Here is a 19,588-nt window from a genome sequence, read left to right as displayed (position 1 = left end):
GGCACACCTGCACAGATGGGGTGGGCACACCTGCACAGATGGGGTGAAGCTTCAGCTCCGAGGCCCTCTGTGTAGTAGCAGTTGCATGAGTGGTCACACTGATTGAATAAGAGATACCTGACAGCGTGATGAGCGCTTCCTCTCCCGTGCAGCAATGCAGCACTGCACGTCCTGTCCATAGGGCAGTCTATGTGTACTCCCTAGTCAAAGAATTCCTTCTACCAAATTTGCTCGTTGACGGGAAGCACCTTCATATTGTATAAGTAATAGTTATTATTTGATGCTGTAAGCAATTCTTTTTTAATCATAAAAAGGTTTATAATCAGAAAAGATTATTTAATTAAAACAAATGAAAGGTGGTATCTGTTCCAATTATATATGATTGAGAACTGTGACATATATTATTATTATTATATATAATATAATAATATTATATATATATTAAAGATAATGAAAATACAGACATCCTTGATAGATACCAATGAGAAAGGAAAACTACACACAAAAAGCACAATTTGGTCAAGGATAGCCTTGTTTAAAAAAACAGAAATTGAAGCATCTAATTGCTCCAGTTATATTTCTGAGTTTCGGGTTGTTTATTGATTAGGTTGGGAGTTTGAATCTGGTAAATCAAGAGCTATAAACAAATGGGCACATATTTAAATTTCCAGGATGATTTACCGATATAGGTTAAGATGAACTGTCATTCATCTGCTGAGTCGTGAGCCTGCATGGCACCAGTGAGCCTGCATGGCACCAGTGAACTCAGCACCAAGAGAAAGAGGGACAGGTGGCTTGACTTTAGAGGATGCAGTACCACCTAAAATGCTGATTGGGCCTTATTGAAGCCAAGTGCTTTTTCTGCCTAAAACAGGAAAATCCCTTCAAACTAACCACAAACAACTGTCATAAACTACAATGAAGATGTCTCTAACACACAGTCAAGTAAACACAATAGTTGTTCTTTTCAGATACTATCTTTTTTTAACATACCTTTTGGGAATGATACTAATCTATCGTATTTTCACATTCTTAATCCTTAAAAAAAGTTTACTACGTAAATGTAATCTCTCCTCAAATTCTGTATAAACTTCTAAAATTCATCTTTGTTTCCAAGTCATCTCTATTATAAATTTCTAATTATTCTAGAAATCGGTTCTGACAATCTTAAATATAAACTTGAAGCCGTGCAGCAAATTATATATTCATTAATTCATCCATGAGAAGGTAACCCCAACCAGTGCTCTGAAATCTCTGACAGTTCCAGGGTACGATCTCAGTGACATCATAGATAATGAAAAAAAGCTCATAATAGAATTTTCATGTGTATTCTGTTTCTTACAGCTCTCACAAGAAAAGTAAAAAAAAAAATGGGTGTTTTCTAAGGGTAAATAATCTCTCTCTCTCTCTCTCTCTCTCTCTCTCTCTCTCTGCGAGTGTGTGTGTGTGTGTGTGTCTGTGTGTGTGTCTGTGTGTGTGTGTGTGCCCGTATGATGTGTGTGTCCGTGTGTGATGTGCTTGTGTGTGAGTATGGGCTTGCACATTCCATGGCACACTTGGAGAGGTCAGAGGACAATATTCAAGAACCAATTTTCCTCCCCCATGGGTTTGAAGGATCACATCCATGTCACCAGGCTGTGTGGCAAGTGCTCTGATCCACAGACCCATCTCATTGGCCTTTTCCTGCTATTTTCACATAAGAATGACCATATTTTGAACTGTGATTATTTTTGATCTTAACAGGGAATAAGAGATCTCATAAAAGGAAGATCTCCCTTAAAACACTGCCCTTTGGTCACTTTGTAGTAATTATATATTTTCAATTAACATTCTATCAAAAGATCACATCTAGAGAGTGGCATGGGACATCCCTTCCCCCCAGATTTTATAATAAAAGGCTAACTAAGATAAAGACTATTTTTAAGATGCACTAATTTAAATAATAAAAGCAATACTATAATCACAGAATATGCCAATTCCAGTATTTTTCAAAATGATAATTTTGCCCTGTAACTTCTGTCTCACAGTGTTATACTTTGAAACTTGTTGCTGACAATACCATTAACACCAGCGGCCCCAGCAATATGAAGGCAGAAAGGAGGAGATACGGCAGCCGGTAGGGAGCTGTCCTGCTTGTGGCTATTGCTCTGATTAAATGCTGTGACCAAAACAACTCGGGGAGAAAAGCATTTATTTTCCCTTACAGCTTACAGCTTATCATGAAGGGAAGCCAGGGTGGGAACTCCAGTCAGGAACTGAAGCAGAGGACAGGAAGGAACTCTATGTACTGTTGCTCATGTCTCACTGAGCCTACCCAGGGGTAGCCCCATCCACGGACAGGTGGGCTCCCCGACCCCAACCACACAGACTCGCCTACATGCCAATCTGAGGAGAAATTAAGGTTCCCTCTTCCCAGATGGCCCTAGCTGTGTCAAACTGACAAAAAACATAGCACAAGGGTCTCACAGGTGCAAGACTGATGAGTGGCAGCCACGTCCGATTTGTTTTTAAGGATTCGGGACAAGTTTTCTAAGTGACAGGATACTTTAGGAAACCGAAAGAGTGTGGGATTTCAGAAGTGACAGTGCTTTCTCAAGTGGTGTGACGTTGGTTCCCAAATGAGGTCAGTGGACTGACGCCCTTCGGCTTCCGAAGTGCGTCAGGCTCATTTCTTAGGCAGGGACTGCAGACAGGGTCTTGGCTCTCACAAAAGTTATGTTCTAGCCAACAGAGCAACAGCAAGAAAGCAAGGCAGGCGAGAAAACCATGCAACAAACACAGCACAGACTATTAAAATACAGCAGTGATGAAGTTTCCCAGTGGTCACTTTTGTTTTGGCCACCAAGGGTAGATACCAGCAGCACATGGAACTACAGAGTTCCAAATGGCAAGAATGTAAAACTGAGACTGGAGAACAGTCCAGGGAGAACCTTCCAGCTGAGGCTCCCACGCTCAGTCAGAACTAGCTTTGAATGTGTGAGAACTATTGAGAAGTCTGGCTGTGGTGGAGTTGGTGAAGGAGAGGTCAGAGGTCAGGTGAGGCCGACTCATAGATCAGGACAGGGTGAGGACGTAGCTTGTGCCTTCTGCCGTGGACAGGCTTACTGGAGAGGGCGTATCTGGGATGGGCGAAAATGGCTGGCGGACTTTGAACAACGGGAATGATGGATAAAGTGGTGTTTATCATTATGTTTGTCGTGCCTACTAGGGATCTGGTGCAGGTGCAAAGTGAGCAAATGGATGGATGCTCAAGGCTAGAAGCTTGGGGGGGGGGAGGGCGAGGATTTGGAGTTGTGAATTTGGCAGAGAAGTAGAATTGAAGGGAGAGAAGATGAATTGGCTTAGCAGTAATAGTTTATATCTAAAGAGATCGGGGTGAGTATGTCAAACAGCCAAAGGGCTGTGAATCTGGGCTTGAGGAAGAGGGAGGAGCTTGATATATCAAGGAACAGACAGTGATTATGTACTCAGTGTGCAATGGGAACTCTATCATGTGCTCCATGCTTATCTTATGATGTCCAATCCAGCGTGTGTGTGTGTGTGTGTGTGTGTGTGTGTGTGTGTGTGTGTGTGTGTGTGTCTGTAGATGTGGGGTGGATGTGGATGTATGGAACTGCAAATGAGTGCAGATGCCAGAGGCACGGGATCTCCCTGGAGTCGGAATTGCAGGTGTCTGCTAGCTGGCTATGGGACCTAATTAATGTTCTCTGGGAGAGCCGTGTGTGCTCCTCCAGTAAGCCACCTCTCCGCCACCCTTCATACACCCCTAGACATTCCCTGAATATCGGCCACACTCTGGTTACTCAATGAATAACCAACATTGCAGGAAACATTTAATCACTTAGCATTTTAAGGTTTGTATGAAAATTCAAAATTTTAAAACATTTCAATTCAAGTATAATAACATTTACTAACAAGTATAATAACATTATCCTAACATTTTAAGTACGGTTTTCTAATAGATGTCTTAAATATGAAGAAAATCGCTTATGAGGGCTGCTCAGATGTCATGGCAGGTACAGGTGCTTGCCTCTAGTGTTAAGTTTTCTCGTTACTGCCAACGGGGTGAGGAAACTGGGAACTAACTCACCCAATGTCTTAATTAATTATCAACTGGGCACATTTCAAAACCAGGTGGACAAAACCCAGGGTATATCCTCTTTGCCTTGCTATACTCTCCTTCCAGAGAGGCATTAATTCCTACTTTCATAAGTAACTTATGGGTTTATTCAGCTGTGTAACTAGTATAGCAGCACTTAAAATAATTGTGAACTGTCCGCAGGCACCAAGTGTAGAGGTATTAAGTTATTTATTGTCAATGTTTTCATAGAAAGAGATTCTGCAGAATTTAGAGAAAATTAAAATAGCAACCATCACTCAGTTCTAATTAATCTCCTTTGTTAGAACTACTACCTTTCAAACTGCACTGAGAAGCATCACTCCCGAGAAGGAATGATGGGGCAAATTTAAGATAGCCTGAGCCATGGCCAGCAGAACGCTTTGAAATGACGACAGTGTGAAGAGTGGCATGAGAAAAGATTAAATGTAACTTTAACAATTTGAGAAGCAGACCAAGCTTTGTTTTGAAGTGCACGTGCTTATAAAATTATGTGCTCAGTGTTATATTATTTGTCATTGTCATTAAGACTATTTACCAAAGTATTGTATCAACTTATGTGTTTGAACCATCCGTCTGTCTGTCTTTCACTGGTGGTGTGAATGAGAATGCCCCAGCATTGGCTCAGGATGCTTAGTTCCTAGTGGGTGCTGCTGTTTAGGAGGCTTGGGAGCTGTGGCCTCGATAGAGGGAGTGCATCACCATGGTTGGGTTTTGAGTGTTCAAGGACGCAGTTTGCTGAGTCTTTACTCAGATACAATTCTTAGTTTGCTCTGTGCTTCCTGCTTTTGGTCTCGTACATGAGCTCTCGACCTTCTGATCTAGCTACCACACAAATCTGCTGCCATGCCTCCCACCATGATGGCAGCAGACTCATATACCTCTGGAACCATAACCCCACACAAACCCTTCCTTCTATAAACTACCTTGGTCATGGCGTTTATCACAACAGCAGAAAAGTAATATAGTGTCTATCTGTCTGTCTACCTGCTTATCTATCTATCTATCTATCTATCTATCTATCTATCTATCTATCTATTCATCCACCCACCACCCACCCATCATCCGTCAGTCTGTCTGTCTGTCTATCTCTCTGAATAAACTATATACATATATATAAAGCACATATAAGTACACATATATAAAAAGATGAATTTTTTTTTTTTCGAGACAGGGTTTCTCTGTGGCTTTGGAGCCTGTCCTGGAACTAGCTCTGTAGACCAGGCTGGTCTCGAACTCACAGAGATCGGCCTGTCTCTGCCTCTCGAGTGCTGGGATTAAAGGTATGCGCCACCACTGCCCGGCTCAAAAGATGAAATGAATGTACAGAATCCTAGAAATTTTATAATGAGGATAAATGGGCAAAAATTAACTTTTAGTTGTTATAGTATTTGCAAGTTAAACTGTTTAAGAATCAAACACCAGGTGCTGGAGAGATGGCTCAGTGGTTAAGAGCACTGGCTGCTCTTCCAGAGGTCCTGAGTTCAATTCCCAGCAACCACATGGTAGCCCACAACCATCTGTAATGAGATCTGATGCCCTCTTCTGGCCTGCAGACATACATGTAGGCAAAACACTGTATACTTAATAACAAATAAATAAATCTAAAAAAAAAGAATCAAGCACCAGAAAATAAATAACACTAGTGACATTAAAAACACTTGACAAAACTTGAGAAAATGAAAGCATAAAGATAGTATTTCTGTTTGTCTCATTTTTCTTATCTTTCGGTCATGAGGGAAACAGGTGGACCCTCGGCATTGCTGTCATGTGGAATATAGGTGTTCAGTGTGTTGTTTGGTAGAATAGGAAAGCCGTAGCTATGTGTGTTTTGCTGTATTTCTGAAGAGTCATCCTTTTAAGGAGTCAGTTGTCAATTCAGCTAGTGTGGGGTGCAGTCCCCTCTTTGACGCAAGCTTCTCTAGAGTAGTCTTGGCATGGCTGTGCACTACCGCTTTATCTTGACAATTAAACAGAACCCCATTTTGGGGATCAACAGAGCAGAAGTGATCCAGGAGTTAGAAACGGCAGGTGAAGCATAAGAGAAGGTCCTTGGGGACAGATATGGAAGGTAGAAAAAGGAGAAATGGAGTGGGGGTGAGCCAAGGTGAGGGCAAGGATGGAAGGCCCCGAAGGAGAAGGCAGGAAAGCAGGGGAGAGGTGAAGGAGGTGAAGTGGGAAACCAAGGGGACAGGAGGCCTTCAGACTGTGAGCCCCTTCCCCAGGGTCTCAACAGCAGTCTCTGGGCAAGGAAAGAAATGGCGTCACTGGCAGCACATTGACTAATCCTGGTGGCTTTGTGATTTGAGAAACCCACTATAAATTCCCTTTAGAGTCACTTCTCCTGTGGAGAGCAAAGGAGCTAGGGGAGCCACAGGTAGCCGAGAGGAATGGGAGGGAGGCCAGGACTTGCTGGTAGAAATTTTCCTCAGAGCAGAAACGGAACAAAACATCACGTTCATGAATTTGTATTCATTTGAAACTCATTTTACTAAAAATTATGGCAGTGGTTAAGAGTGTGGATTGGACTGTTACAACTACTTTGAATCTAGGAGACTTGGAGTGGGACAGACTCCCAGAGGCTCTGGGACAGAAGACAGCAGACATCATAGAGTAGTAGCAGAGCCGGAGCCTGAGACACAGGGTTAGCCCAAGGCCAACTCCTTTTCTCCTCAGCATTTACATTGCATGGAGTGCATGTTTGTGTTCATATGGATTGTGTACCTGCTCATGTATGTATACATGCTTGTGTATGTACATATGTATGGATGCCAATAGCCAATGTCTAGTTTCTCCCTCAAGTGTTTACTATGTTGGTTTTTTTTGTTGTTGTTGTTTTTGTTTTTTTTGAGTCAGGGTCTCTCTCATTGAGCCTGGGCTCACTGATTTGGCTAGCATGGCTGGCCAGTGCACGCCATTGGCCCACTGGCCCCGCCCTCGCATCACTGGGGTTATAAGCATGCACTACACACTGTTTCCCACACGGGTGCTGGGGATCTGAAATCAGGTCTCCGTGCTTGCAAAACAGATACTTTAATGACTTCGCCATTTCCCCAATCCGGTCCAGTATTTATTTGCCGTGTGTGTGTGTGTGTGTGTGTGTGTGTGTGTGCGCACACGCGCGCATAACTACCTGAGTTTATGTGTATCTCCTGCATGTATGTGCCCGCATAGGTCAGAAGATGGTGTCAGGCCCCATGGAGCTGGAGTTGTAGGTAGTTGTGAGCTGCCAGGTGTGTGTGCTTGGTGGCAAAAGTCTTCTTCAAGAGTGGCAAGGACTCTTAACCATTGAGCCTGCTCTCAAGTCCCCTGGGGTTGATTTTTAAAAAATTAACATTTCAGTTGGTATATAAATCCTGGGTTTCCTTATGACACTTTCATATGCATATACCATGGCACCCTGTTCTTGATTACTGCCCCCTCCGTGGCCCTCCTTCCCTATCCTCTCAGGGTTCTTTCTTCCAGAGTTGCCCTTCTGCTTTCATGCCATTTAATTTAATCCTTACATTAACTCCACGAGATGCGAAAGTCAAAGCACCTAGAAGTGTAAATAACTTGTCGCAGGTCCCAGATCTTACGAGTGAAGGAGCTGGGCTTGTCACCCGAACAGTGGGCTCCACGGTAGTGCTTTCAATCACCGAGCACTCAGATTAGCACAGAGTGTATGAACACAGTTGGAGAATATAATTACCCTAAAAAATGATGGATCTGATTCATGATCAAAACAGCAATTATAACCGGAGAAGCAGGCTTCTCCCATACAATTTCTAACGGAGACCCTGGGCAGCCGAAGACAGTAAAACTGGGATTACAACTGTGCATTTACTAATCTCGGCTCCTGGGATGCTGTGAAAACCACACTCTAAATTCCCTGCGGAGTCATTCTTAGGATTTTCATTTCTTTGCCTGGTAGGCCTCCCAACTGGATTAAAAAGAAATAAGAATTTGGACCGAGAGAGGAATGTCAGAGTAAGCCGGGAAGACTCAATAGTTATCACAAAGTGCCCCTGCATTTAAATCTTTGCCTTGCTCCCTACATCCAGTCACCTTGAATACTGAATGGCAGTGGTTGCTGATGTGGGGTGTCTCCCCCCAGATGAGTAGGAAAGAGGCATTTCTAGTTCTGCCCCTGCCCGCATCCGTGCCACATCCTACAATCACAGCCATTTTCCACACTGACTAGTGAGTCAGCAAGCATAAAGCAAGAAGAGATTTCCAACTCTGCAAGCTTTTCCACAAAAAGGGACACACAACTCACTTTTTCATTGTAGATGTCACCAAGCATCGTGCTTGCTCGTATCACGTCGAGGCTTTGGAAGTTGTTCCTTGCGATTTTCACAACCTTTTCCAGGTATTTAATTGCTTCTGTCATCTGTCCTTGGCTGGAATAAAATGGAAAACCATTAGTGTACATTTCATCATTGTGAAAAGAAGGAATTTTGAGTCTTTGCTGTAAAAAGTGTGGTGTGTTGGTCAGATGGTTAGACTTTCAGCACACACTGTGCATTAGCAGACACGTGGCTCAGGATGTCAGACTTACAGCACACAGTGGGTGACCAGACATGGCTTATCTCTGTTGGGTATACAATGAATTAAAACTCAAAACTTAAGTTAGTTTTTTTAATTCTATATACCATTTCTACCCTATCCTTCTCTACTCCAACTACTTCCATGTCCCCTCCACTCCCTCCCAAATTCATAACATCTTCCTCTTTAATAATGTTTTACACACACACACACACACACACACACACACACACACATGCACACAATGCACACACATACATGCATACATAGCCTGTTAGGTCCATCTAATATCGCTCATCTCTATATTTTTAGGGATGACCACTTAGGATTGGGTAACCTATCTAAGTCTTGTCTCTAGGGAAGACTGAACCCCCATTTCTCAGCCATTAGTAGTTCTTCACCTAGGGTGGGGACTTAGGAGAGTTTCCCATCCATAGCAGCATGCCAGCTGGTGGTATAGGAGTTCCTTATGTTTGTGTGTTGCTTTCGTTGGATAATGAATAAAGAAACTGCCTTGGCCTTTGGATAGGACAGAACTTAGGTAGGTGGGAAAGACAGAACTGAATGCTGGGAGGAAGAAAGGCAGAGTAGAAGAGTCACCATGAAGCCGCCAGAGTCAGACAGACATGCTGAATCTTTCCTGGTAAGCCACTGCCATGTGGCAATACACAGATTAATAGAAATGGGTTAAACTGAGATGTAAGAGTTGGCCAATAAGAAGTTAGGGCTAACGGGCCAAGCAGTGTTTCAATTAATATAGTTTCTGTGTTGTTATTTTGGGGCTAAGCTAGCTCGGCAGCTGGGAGGAACAAGTAGACCTCCTCCAACAATTGGCACCAATGTGACGAACTAAATCCACTTAAAAACCTGAGAGAGAGCTTAATTATAAACACAAAAATATAGCTCAACAGAGCTTTTTGCTGTTTACTGGCTCCTTTAAGAGAGATTTTCCTGACTTGGCCACAGCAGGAAAAAAGTGGTAGTTTTAAAATGTCAGCTTTCTGGGCTATGCTGCTAGCATGACCTCTGTCTCTTGCTGGAGATGGAGCATTTGGATGGGGTTTGTGAGTAAAGTGCTAAGGTTTGCTTTATGGAAATGTGGACTCACTGTGTGCCTGGAAGTGTGGCAATGCATGTGGCTCAGAGGCACAAGAGGCTCCACCATGCTGAACTGTGCAGAGGCTGAGCAGGAACTACCATATTTATCATAATAATAGCACAGATTAAGTTTTAGACTGGACAGACAAACAGGTGGTTCTATATTACCCCTACTAATGGAGCAACTTAAGTTTTTAAGAAGTGCTTAGCATTTTAAGAAGTGCTCCTGGACAGTAAAGAATTACAGATTCCAATAGGACAGATTCAGGCATAAAAGACCTATAAATGGGTCATAATGTTAGATAAATGTATGTAGGCTTGGAAGAGAGAAGAAAAAAAATATAGAAAGTCGTAAAATGAAATTAATACTTAAAAAGGTAATCTTTAAAGAGACAAAGTACAGATAGTCATAGATTAAAAGGAGTAAAGAAAAATAAGCCATGTAAAGATGGAGTATACACAGAGAGTCTGGATTATGTATATTATTGTATTTTCTTTGAATTTTTTGACTGTGAAGAAGCGAAGTACAAGGAGACATTTCATTGTATGGGATGCTAAGGCAAATCAGCATGTATATTATAAAGGTATTATGACTTCAGAATTTGGGTCTAAGGATATGGTGTATTGGAAAAGAGGTTCTTCTTTTATTTTCACAGAAGATGAGAACCTGTGGATTGCTTCTAGACAAATATGGTTTGATAGACCACATCCCCCTGAAAGGTCACCATGAACACCCTCAAAAAATTACTTCCCCCAACTGCTGACTGAGATGAACCTAGCACACAGGATACACCATTAAAGACCTGATTAACAGCTCCCCCAGACAGCAGGAAACAGTATGGACAGAACTACACCCACATTCCCAAATATTGTTTATAAATGTTCTTTTACATTTAAAGGAGGATATGCTATAGAGATTTACATTGATGTGGATCTTGGTTTGTTGATACAAATTTAAAGTCAATTTTGTTATATGTATATGTAGTTTTGATCTTGATTAAGGTATTGTGATTGTGTAGCTCATTTAAAAGTGTAATGTATAATTAAGAAATATAGGTTAATAGAGAGTTATCTTTAATAGTCAAGCTTGTAGTCATGCTAGTTAGATTTTCTAGATTTATAGAGATATATTTCGGCTAGTTAGGCATTTAAAAAAACTCAGAATAGCCAAAATAGTCCTGTATAATAAAGGAATGTATGGAGGCATCACAAATCCATGACTTCAAACTATACTACAGAACTACAGTACTGAAAACAGCCTGGTATTGGCGTAAAAATAGATAGAAGGACCAACGGAACTGAATTGAAGAAACAAATGTTAATCCACACACCTTCAAACACCTAATTTTTGACAAAGGAGCAAAAAATATGAAATGGAAAAAGAAAGCATATTTAACAAATGGTGCTGGCATAACTGGATATCAATATATAAAAGAATGAAAATAGACACATATCTATAAACATGCACGAAACTCAAGTCCAAATGGATTAAAGACCTCAACATAAAGCCCACTACACTGAACCTCTTTGAAGAGAAAGTGGGAAGTACACTTGAACACATTGGCACAGGAGACCACTTTCTAAATAGAACTCCAGTAGCACAGACGCTGAGAGAAACAATTAATAAATGGGACCTCCTGAAACTGAAAAGCTTCTGTAAAGAAAAGGACAGCAGCACAGACACTGAGAAAAACAATTAATAAATGGGACCTCCTGAAACTGAAAAGCTTCTGTAAAGCAAAGGACATGGTCAACAAGACAAAATGACAGCCTACAGAATGGGAAAAGATCTTCAGACAGATATACAAAGAACTCAAGAAATTGGTCATCAAAAGAACAAATAATCCAATAAAAACTGGAGTACAGACCTAAACAGAGAACTCTCAACAAAGGAATCTAAAATGGCTGAAAGACACTTAAAGAAATGTTCAACATCATTAGTTATCAGAGAAATGCGAATCAAAACAACTCTGAGATTCCATCTTATACCTGTACAAATGGCTCTGATGACAACGTATGCCAGAGAGGTTGTGGGGTAAAGGGAACACTACTGCTTTGCTGGTGGGAGTGCAAGCTGGTACAGCCCTTTTGGATATCAGTGTGGCAATTTCTCATAAAATTAGGAAACAACCTTCCCCGAGACCCAGTAATACCACTTTGGTATATATCCAAAGGATGCTCAATCGTGTCACAAGGACATATGCTCAACTATGTTCATAGCAGCATTGTTTTTCATAGGCAGAACTTGGAAACAACCTAAATGCCTCTTGACTGAAGAATGGATAAGGAAAATGTGGTACATTTTCACAATGGAGTACTACACAGCAGAAAAAAAATAATGACATCTTGAATTTTGCAGGAAAATGGATGGAGCTAGGAGACATTATTTTTAGTGAGGTAACCCAGATACAGAAAGACAATTATTATATATACTCACTCATAAGTGGCTTTTAAGCCTAAAGCAAAGAAAATTAGCCTACAAATCACAATCCCAGAGAACTTAGACAACAATGAGGACACTAAGAAAGAACTAGCCTACATGGGAAGTAGAAAAAGACAAGATCTCCTGAGTAAATTGGGAACATGTGGACCTTGGGAGAGAGTTTAAAGGGAGGGGAGAGGCAGGGAGGGGAGCAGAGAAAAATGTAGAGCTCATAAAAATCAATAAAAAAAGAAAAAACCAGACAGGAAGACCATGGAAGCGAAGTGAAAACCTAGATATCAATCCACACACTCTCAACTGAGGAATCTAAAATGGCTGAAAGAGACTTAAGGAAATGTTCAACATTCTTAGCCATTAGGGAAATGCAAATCAAGATGACTCTGAGATACAATCTTACACCAGTTAGAATGGCTAAGATCAAAAACACCAATAACAGTCTATGTTGGAGAGGATGTAGAGTAAGGGAAACATCCCTCCATTGCTGGTGGAAATGCAAAATTGTACAACCACTCTGGAAATCAGTATGGCAGTTTCTCAGAAAATTGGGAATCAACTTACCTCAGGATCCAGCAATACCACTCTTGGGCATATACCCAAAGGATGTTCAATCATACTACAAGGACATCTGCTCAACTGTGTTCACAGCAACATCATTTATAATAGCCAGAACTTGAAAACAACATAGATGCTCCCCAACTGAAGAATAAATAAGGAAAACATAGCACATTTACACAATGGAGTAAAAAAAATAATGACATCTTAAAATTTGCAGGCAAATGGATGGAACTAGAAAAAACCATACTAAGCAAGGTGACCCAGATCCAGAAAGAGAAATATAATATGTACTCACTCATAAGTGACTTTTAGACATAAAGCAGAGAAAAACACCCTATAGTCCACAACCCCAGAGAACCTAAATAACAAAGAAGACCTTAAGAGAAACATGCATGGATTTGTCAGAAAGGAGAAAAAGATAAGATCTCCTGAGTACATTGGGAGCATGGGAGGGGGTAGGAAGGAAGGAGAGTGGGGAAAATGTATATAGCTCAATTAAAAACAACGAAGTCTATAAAAAAGAAAATAGCAGGAAAAAAATTAGACATGAAGTTATGTATTGTGTATTCACTTTGTACTGTTTATACAAATCAACAAAGACAAAGAAGGCTAGTGGTTGCTAGAGGCTGAGAGAGCTGGAGGAAGGGTTATTTGTGATTCATACAGGAGTTCTTTCAGGGATAATGGAAAGTTCTTGGTATCAGAAGGTAATCGTGGGCACATAATTCTGTGAAGGTATTAAAAATCACTGAGCTGTGGAATTTCAAGGGAGAATTTGTATGTCATTTTATGAACTGTCTCAATAAATCTCTTTAAAAGTTTCTAAAATGTTTATCAGAAGTGAAGATGTTAGATGGGCAGTACACTCCTTTAATCCCAGAATTTGGAAGGATCTGAGTTTGAGGCTAGCCAGAATTACATAGTGAGTGAGTGAGTGAGTGAGTGAGTGAGTGAGTGAGTGAGTGAGTGAGTGAGCAAACCAGTCAGCTCCCCCCCCCCACCTCTCTCACATGTATGCACAGTGAGTACTTTCCTTGTGTCTCTCAGCAGTGAAATTTCAGGTCTCACTAAAGTTGCACATGTTCTAGCAGAATGCTCAAAGTGCATGGCGTGTGCTGGCCATGCAGATACTTTAGAAGGAAGACATGGATGGAAGCTGGATAGAGGAAAGACGCAGTCCACATGAGCTGAGCATCAAGGAAACTGAGAGAGCCTCAGCCACGTGGGTGTTTGGAGTTCATGTCTTTTCAGTCACATTGGGGTGCTTGATGAGAAGGGAACACAGTTGAGCCGGAAGGGTGTGTCAGCACAAGTCCTGGGTTTGATCTCCAGCAACTCATGAACCATGTGTGTCATCCTAGTACTGGAGGTAGAGATGGTGGCATCAGAAGTTCAAGCTCATCCTTGTGAGTTCCAGGCCATATTGAGATAAATAAAACCATGTCTCTAAATAAACAGGCAAGCCAGCCTAGGGGGTGTCCTGACATCAGAATTCACTATCAGTTGCGTGAGCTAAGAGTAGAAATCACTGTGCAGATGGAACTGTGATAGCCACTGTCCTGGCACATGGTCACTAACACCCTGGAACACATTCATCTGACAGTCAGTGTAAGAGTAAGGCTGGTGTCTGAAGGGTAAGTATGGTCTTAAAAGGCAGTTCAAAGGAACTTAAGATCAAATCTCATGAGCACAATATCTGACTAGCTTGAAGCTCTCACCAAGGTTAGATAAGCTGTAACACACAGAGGTGGCCACCCTTGTGTTTTGAACTGTAGGTAACCTTTAGTGTACTTTCCAGACCATAGACCACCACTTCCTCCTTCCCCTCACCTAGGCCAACACATAGGCTAGGGGCAGCACTGTGAATGAGCCCCAGCTTCTTCCTCCAGATGTCTGTCCTTCCGTGTTCTGCACATCCCCACATCTGCTCTCTGCTTTCACCTGTGCCTTACTCTGTCCCTGGATCTCACTCTGAAATTGAGCCCAGGGTTCCCTCTCTCTGGACTTCCCTTCAGTGATGTGGGATTTCCCTTTGTATACTGTGAATCCCATTGGTTAATAAAGAAACTGTCTTGGGCCTGCGCAGGATATAGAGGTTGTGGTGGGGAATTAAACTGAATGCTGGGAGAAAGGAGGCAGGGTAAAAGAGAAGCTGTAAAGCCCCGCCAGACATAGATGCTGGAACTTTACCCGGTAAGCCACAGCCATGTGGAGATACACAGATTACTAGAAATGAGTTAAATTAATATGTAAGAGTTAGCCAATAAGAAACCAGAGCTAATGGGCCAAGCAGTAATTTAATTAATACAGTTTCTGAGTGGTTATTTCAGGGCTCAGCTGCCGACAGCAGGGACAAACAAGCGGGGACTCCCTCACTTCACTGTCTTGCTCTGCCTTTCAAAGAATGGTTACCCTGAGTGTGTCTCATACGCCACTTGGTGTGACCTGCTCTGTCCACATGTTTGGCAAATCTCTCTTCTGGGGTGTTCTGGTTTTCCTCCAAACTGCAGTCTGCCTTTCCCATTCCCAGCTCCTCTTAGCATAAGGAGGGCCGTTCCCTTCAAGCGGTCAGTCTCAGGGACAGCCCCTGCTGACTCTGTCATAGCATGGTGGTGAAAATAAGTTACTGAATTTTGTCCTGAACTAGGATTCTGGGTAGAGATTTTCCCTTTCTGTTCGTCCTTCCTTTCTTCCTTCCTTCTCTCTTCTTTCCTTTTCTTTTTTCCCTTTTTTCTCTTTTTTTCTTTTCTTTCTTTCCATCTCGTTCTCTTCTTCTTCAAAAACTGTTTTCTAAGGCTGGGGGTAGGGTGGCATATGCTTTTAATCCCAGCATTCAGGAGACAGAGGCAGGTAGATCTTTGTGAGTTCAAAGCCAGCCTGGTGTACAGAACAAGTTCCAGGACTGCCAGGGCTACACAGAGAAGCCCTGTCTCGACAAACAAACAAAAAACCCAAACAAACACCACAACAAATTATTTTCTAAGTGTGACTCTATTTTTTTCTCTTTCAAATGAGTAAATATACCTTCAAATCTGCAATGATGTGCTGCTATTGGGTGGTTCAAAAGAATATGAAACAAGGATATGTCAGAGGAGTGTTTATGGGCACGTGCTCGAAACAGGTTATGGGATGAAAACTTAATATATCTTGCATGGGGTCTCTAGCTCTGGATGGTGACATTCATATTATCAACTGGTTTGTTCTTAAAGCTGGCAGATGGTGGACCCTGGGAGGAGTCAGGTCACACACATAGCTGGATATCCTCCTTTTGTTCCTCTTCTGTTCTCGTGGATGGATAATATTGATAATATTAAAGTCATATAGACTTAGAGAAAACTTCCATTTCTTCATTTTTAACAAGATTATAATTAGCTCTGAGGTGAAAGCTATGAAAATGAGGCAGCGGGGTACATGGCAGGGATTCAACAATGACGTCAATGAAGTAACAGGGGACAGCATCCACAACTCTGCTAGAGACGGTCTAACATGAGAGACAAACTCAGTGTAGCCAACGTGAAACTCCCACGATGTAGTACACTGATGACTCTGCGCAGACACACACGAAGCCCTGGTTACCAGAGCTTATTGAATCCGTTCTTTCTTCCTTTCTTGTTGGTAAATTAATGCTCTACAGAGCAGAAATAAAATGGAATTTCATGTTTCCCAAAGCTGGTGTTTGTTGTTTGTTTTTTTGAGACAGAGTTTATCTATGCAACAGCCCTAGCTGTCCTGGAGCTCACTCTATAGGCCAGGCTGGTCTCAAACTCACAAAGATACGCCTGTCTCTGCCTCCTGAGTCCTAGAATTAAAGGTGTGTGCCATCACTGCTAGTGTTCTTCTGCGTTGTGATTACTTCCTTTCACAATTCCATATGCATCATTTTTCCTGCCAAAACCATGACTTCTTTTCCAGAGTCAATTCTCTGGAAAAGTTATGCTGCTCATGGAGCACGGATTAAAATATAAGGAGAAGGGCACTAGCTATTTTAACTTAAATATTTGTCTGTATGTATATATTTTCAGGAAGATCACCTGGTATTAGATAATCAATTGCTGTGCTTTTCCCCAAGGAAGACTATTTCTCCAGCTCTCAGCACTTCTTAGTTACCTGTATGTCTTTGTCTGCGATTGCTAACACAAACTGAGCAGGTTGTATTTATGTACTTAAGGATATATATATATATATATATATATATATATATATATATATACACACGCACACACACACACATATATACATACACACACACACATATATATATGTAACAACAATTATAAAAGAAGGGTATGAACATGAAAGAACAAGGGGCTTGGTGGTACATGAGAAGGTTTAGGAGGAGGAAAAAGAAGGTCAAGTTATGTAATTATGCCAGATAGAGATGGTACATGCCTTTAATCCCAGCACTCAGGAGGCAGAGCCCGGAAGATCTCTTCGAGGTCAGCCTAGTCTACAGAACAAGTTTTAGGACAAACTCTGAAGCTACACAGAGAAATCCTGTCTCAAAAAACAAACAAAAAATATGTAACTATATTATAATTTCAAAAAACATAAAAGTATTCAAATTTACTGAGTATTAAATATTGATAAATAAAATGAACATAAATAAAACATATAAGTCAATAACTAAATTACTAATAAATAAAAGTGAAGTATAAAATATAATTTTTTTAGGGCTAAGAATATTTTGTCAAACTGATTTTAACTTTTCAAGCTCTTTTCTGTACTCTAATATCCCAGAAAAAAAGGAGACATCTTTACATATCACTTTAAAACCACAGAGAAAATTCATCTTGGTATTTAGCTATTTTAGACTCCCCAGAGCTTATGTGTGTTTACCACTCTTCCAAAAGTGTGTGTGTTTTGGGCAGAAGTGCAGTTTACATTAGCTTTGGCCTGCTGAGGATAGTTAATTCATGCCATACTCAAGCAGTAGTACAAAAAGAAGTTTGGTAGGGGAAAAAAAAAGCCAAAATGGTGTAAATACAGTGCACACAGGATATTTTGAATTTCTCTCCAGCCCCCGACATGCAACAGATTTCCCAGAGTTATCCAGGACTTCTCTAAAGCGATGCTGGAGAAAGCCGTCTCATTGTGAGTGATATGCTCCACTTCTACCCGCAATCCATGCTATCGGTGCAGCGGCTGGAATATAAACAATACAGGGTGGAAAGAGCGCCCAATGTGGACGGCAACAACAGATTTAAAAGCTAGTTTGTCCTTGGGAGGGGGAAAAACATTTTTTTTCCTAGAGAAAGGCCACCGATTACTTATAGAAGTTCAAAGACAAGGTTAAATGTTAGACAAATATTAATTCCAGTTTTCCTATACGCAGTGCACAGGTGCAACTTCAACATCAGATTATATGGTATAATCATTAAATTCACTCAACCAGCCCTCGGAGACTTAAAGACATATATCCTGAGGACCAGGGCTCCTCGGTCCAAAGAGTGCGTATGAAAGAGGGCAGAATATTTGTGTATCAAGGTGATTCCCGTTTCCAGCTGGGAAAACAGGACTGTTAAGCCCCTGTCCCCTGACAACTGTCCAATTATGTAGATCACACTCGGCCCAGTGTTTGCTGGAGAAGTAATCAATAAAGGACGTGGTTGAGTGAACATAGATTTTGGCTGAACCAATGCATGAAAACTTAATCATTTACTCAGAGAGGAGAAATCAACCAGGGCAGAGATGAGACAGCCACTGAGGGGTTTGCTGATTGTGCCACCAAGTTTGTGGGCCATAGATGAAAGTAATAAGGCAAATGGGACCGGTGGCAGGAGAAAATGTAAAATGCTATTCTTAATTCCATGAATTAATAGAAACGTTTCTGGTGGTCTTTTTTTTTTTTTTGCCATTTTTAGCAAATTTCACACAGAAGCCTGGCTGTTCCATTTTAGAGAATCTATGAAAATTACTAGGGCGTGTCATTTCTCTCACGCAAGAGAAAATTAATCTTTGGCTCTAACAGAAAGGTAATTTTCACACTGGAAACTTTGTTGGTATTGATCTGAAGGTCTTCACTGTGGAAAGTTTCCAGAAAATCATTTAACTTGAGTGTGTGAGGAAATTTACAATGGGCCCAAATCAAGCCCAGAAGGGGGAGAGCTGTGGCCAGTATAGCTTTTTTCTGGGTTCTTTTAAGTAGTTTTCCATATTGTGTTGAAGAGTTGCGCATTTCAGTAAGTGAATTCATAGATGAGAACATACAAGCACGCACATTCCATCAGGAAAGCGCATGCACTTGAACCATCTCAACCATCTCTCCCCAAACCATCAGCACAATAACAGAATATTTCCTTGGTGCTCTCTCAGCTGGCTTTCCACTATGAATCCCAGCTGACTTTTGTGTAGTGTCTTATAGTGTCATGTGGCTCTTTCAGAACTGATTCTTCTCTTCGGTGCTGTTTCAAGTAGGGAAGAGATGGCATTGTAAATGTGTATACATCCATATGCAGCGTGTATTGTTTACGCTGACAGAAAATAGGTTGTCCACTACTAGACCTCTCCGACAATGTCACGCCAGGTCTGGCTTGAGCAACACCAAAGGGTAACTCCATATCACCAAATCTGAGAGAATGGCATGCTTCCCAGAGAAGGCATAATATAAATTCCTGTAAGGATTTCAGGAGCTTCCAGCTTATACAGCTTTCATACACGGTCGGCTGACGGCCTTAGACACCACTTACCCTAGACATGGCGATCCCCTTCCATTTCCTTTAAAGAGATAAAATATGCTCAACCAAGAAAGAGAATTATAGACCAATCTCACTCATGAATATCGACGCAAAAATCCTCAACAAAATATTGGCAAACCGAATCCAAGAACACATTAGAAAAATTATCCATTA

General features: G+C 41.3%; 1 protein-coding gene across 1 annotated transcript in view; it reads right to left on the bottom strand.

The window, feature by feature from the left end:
* Positions 1–19,588, bottom strand: part of Ttc29 (tetratricopeptide repeat domain 29) — a 225,708-nt gene that overhangs the window by 81,866 nt on the left and 124,254 nt on the right. The window contains exon 10 of the mRNA XM_005345375.3: positions 8,376–8,499. Coding sequence (XP_005345432.1) covers positions 8,376–8,499 — 124 coding nt within the window. The remainder of the gene's footprint in view (positions 1–8,375; positions 8,500–19,588) is intronic.

This window comes from Microtus ochrogaster, chromosome 4 (genome assembly GCF_000317375.1).
Source record: "Microtus ochrogaster isolate Prairie Vole_2 chromosome 4, MicOch1.0, whole genome shotgun sequence".
NCBI classification, from domain to species: domain Eukaryota; kingdom Metazoa; phylum Chordata; class Mammalia; order Rodentia; family Cricetidae; genus Microtus; species Microtus ochrogaster.
This window is presented reverse-complemented; position numbering and strand designations above follow the sequence as displayed.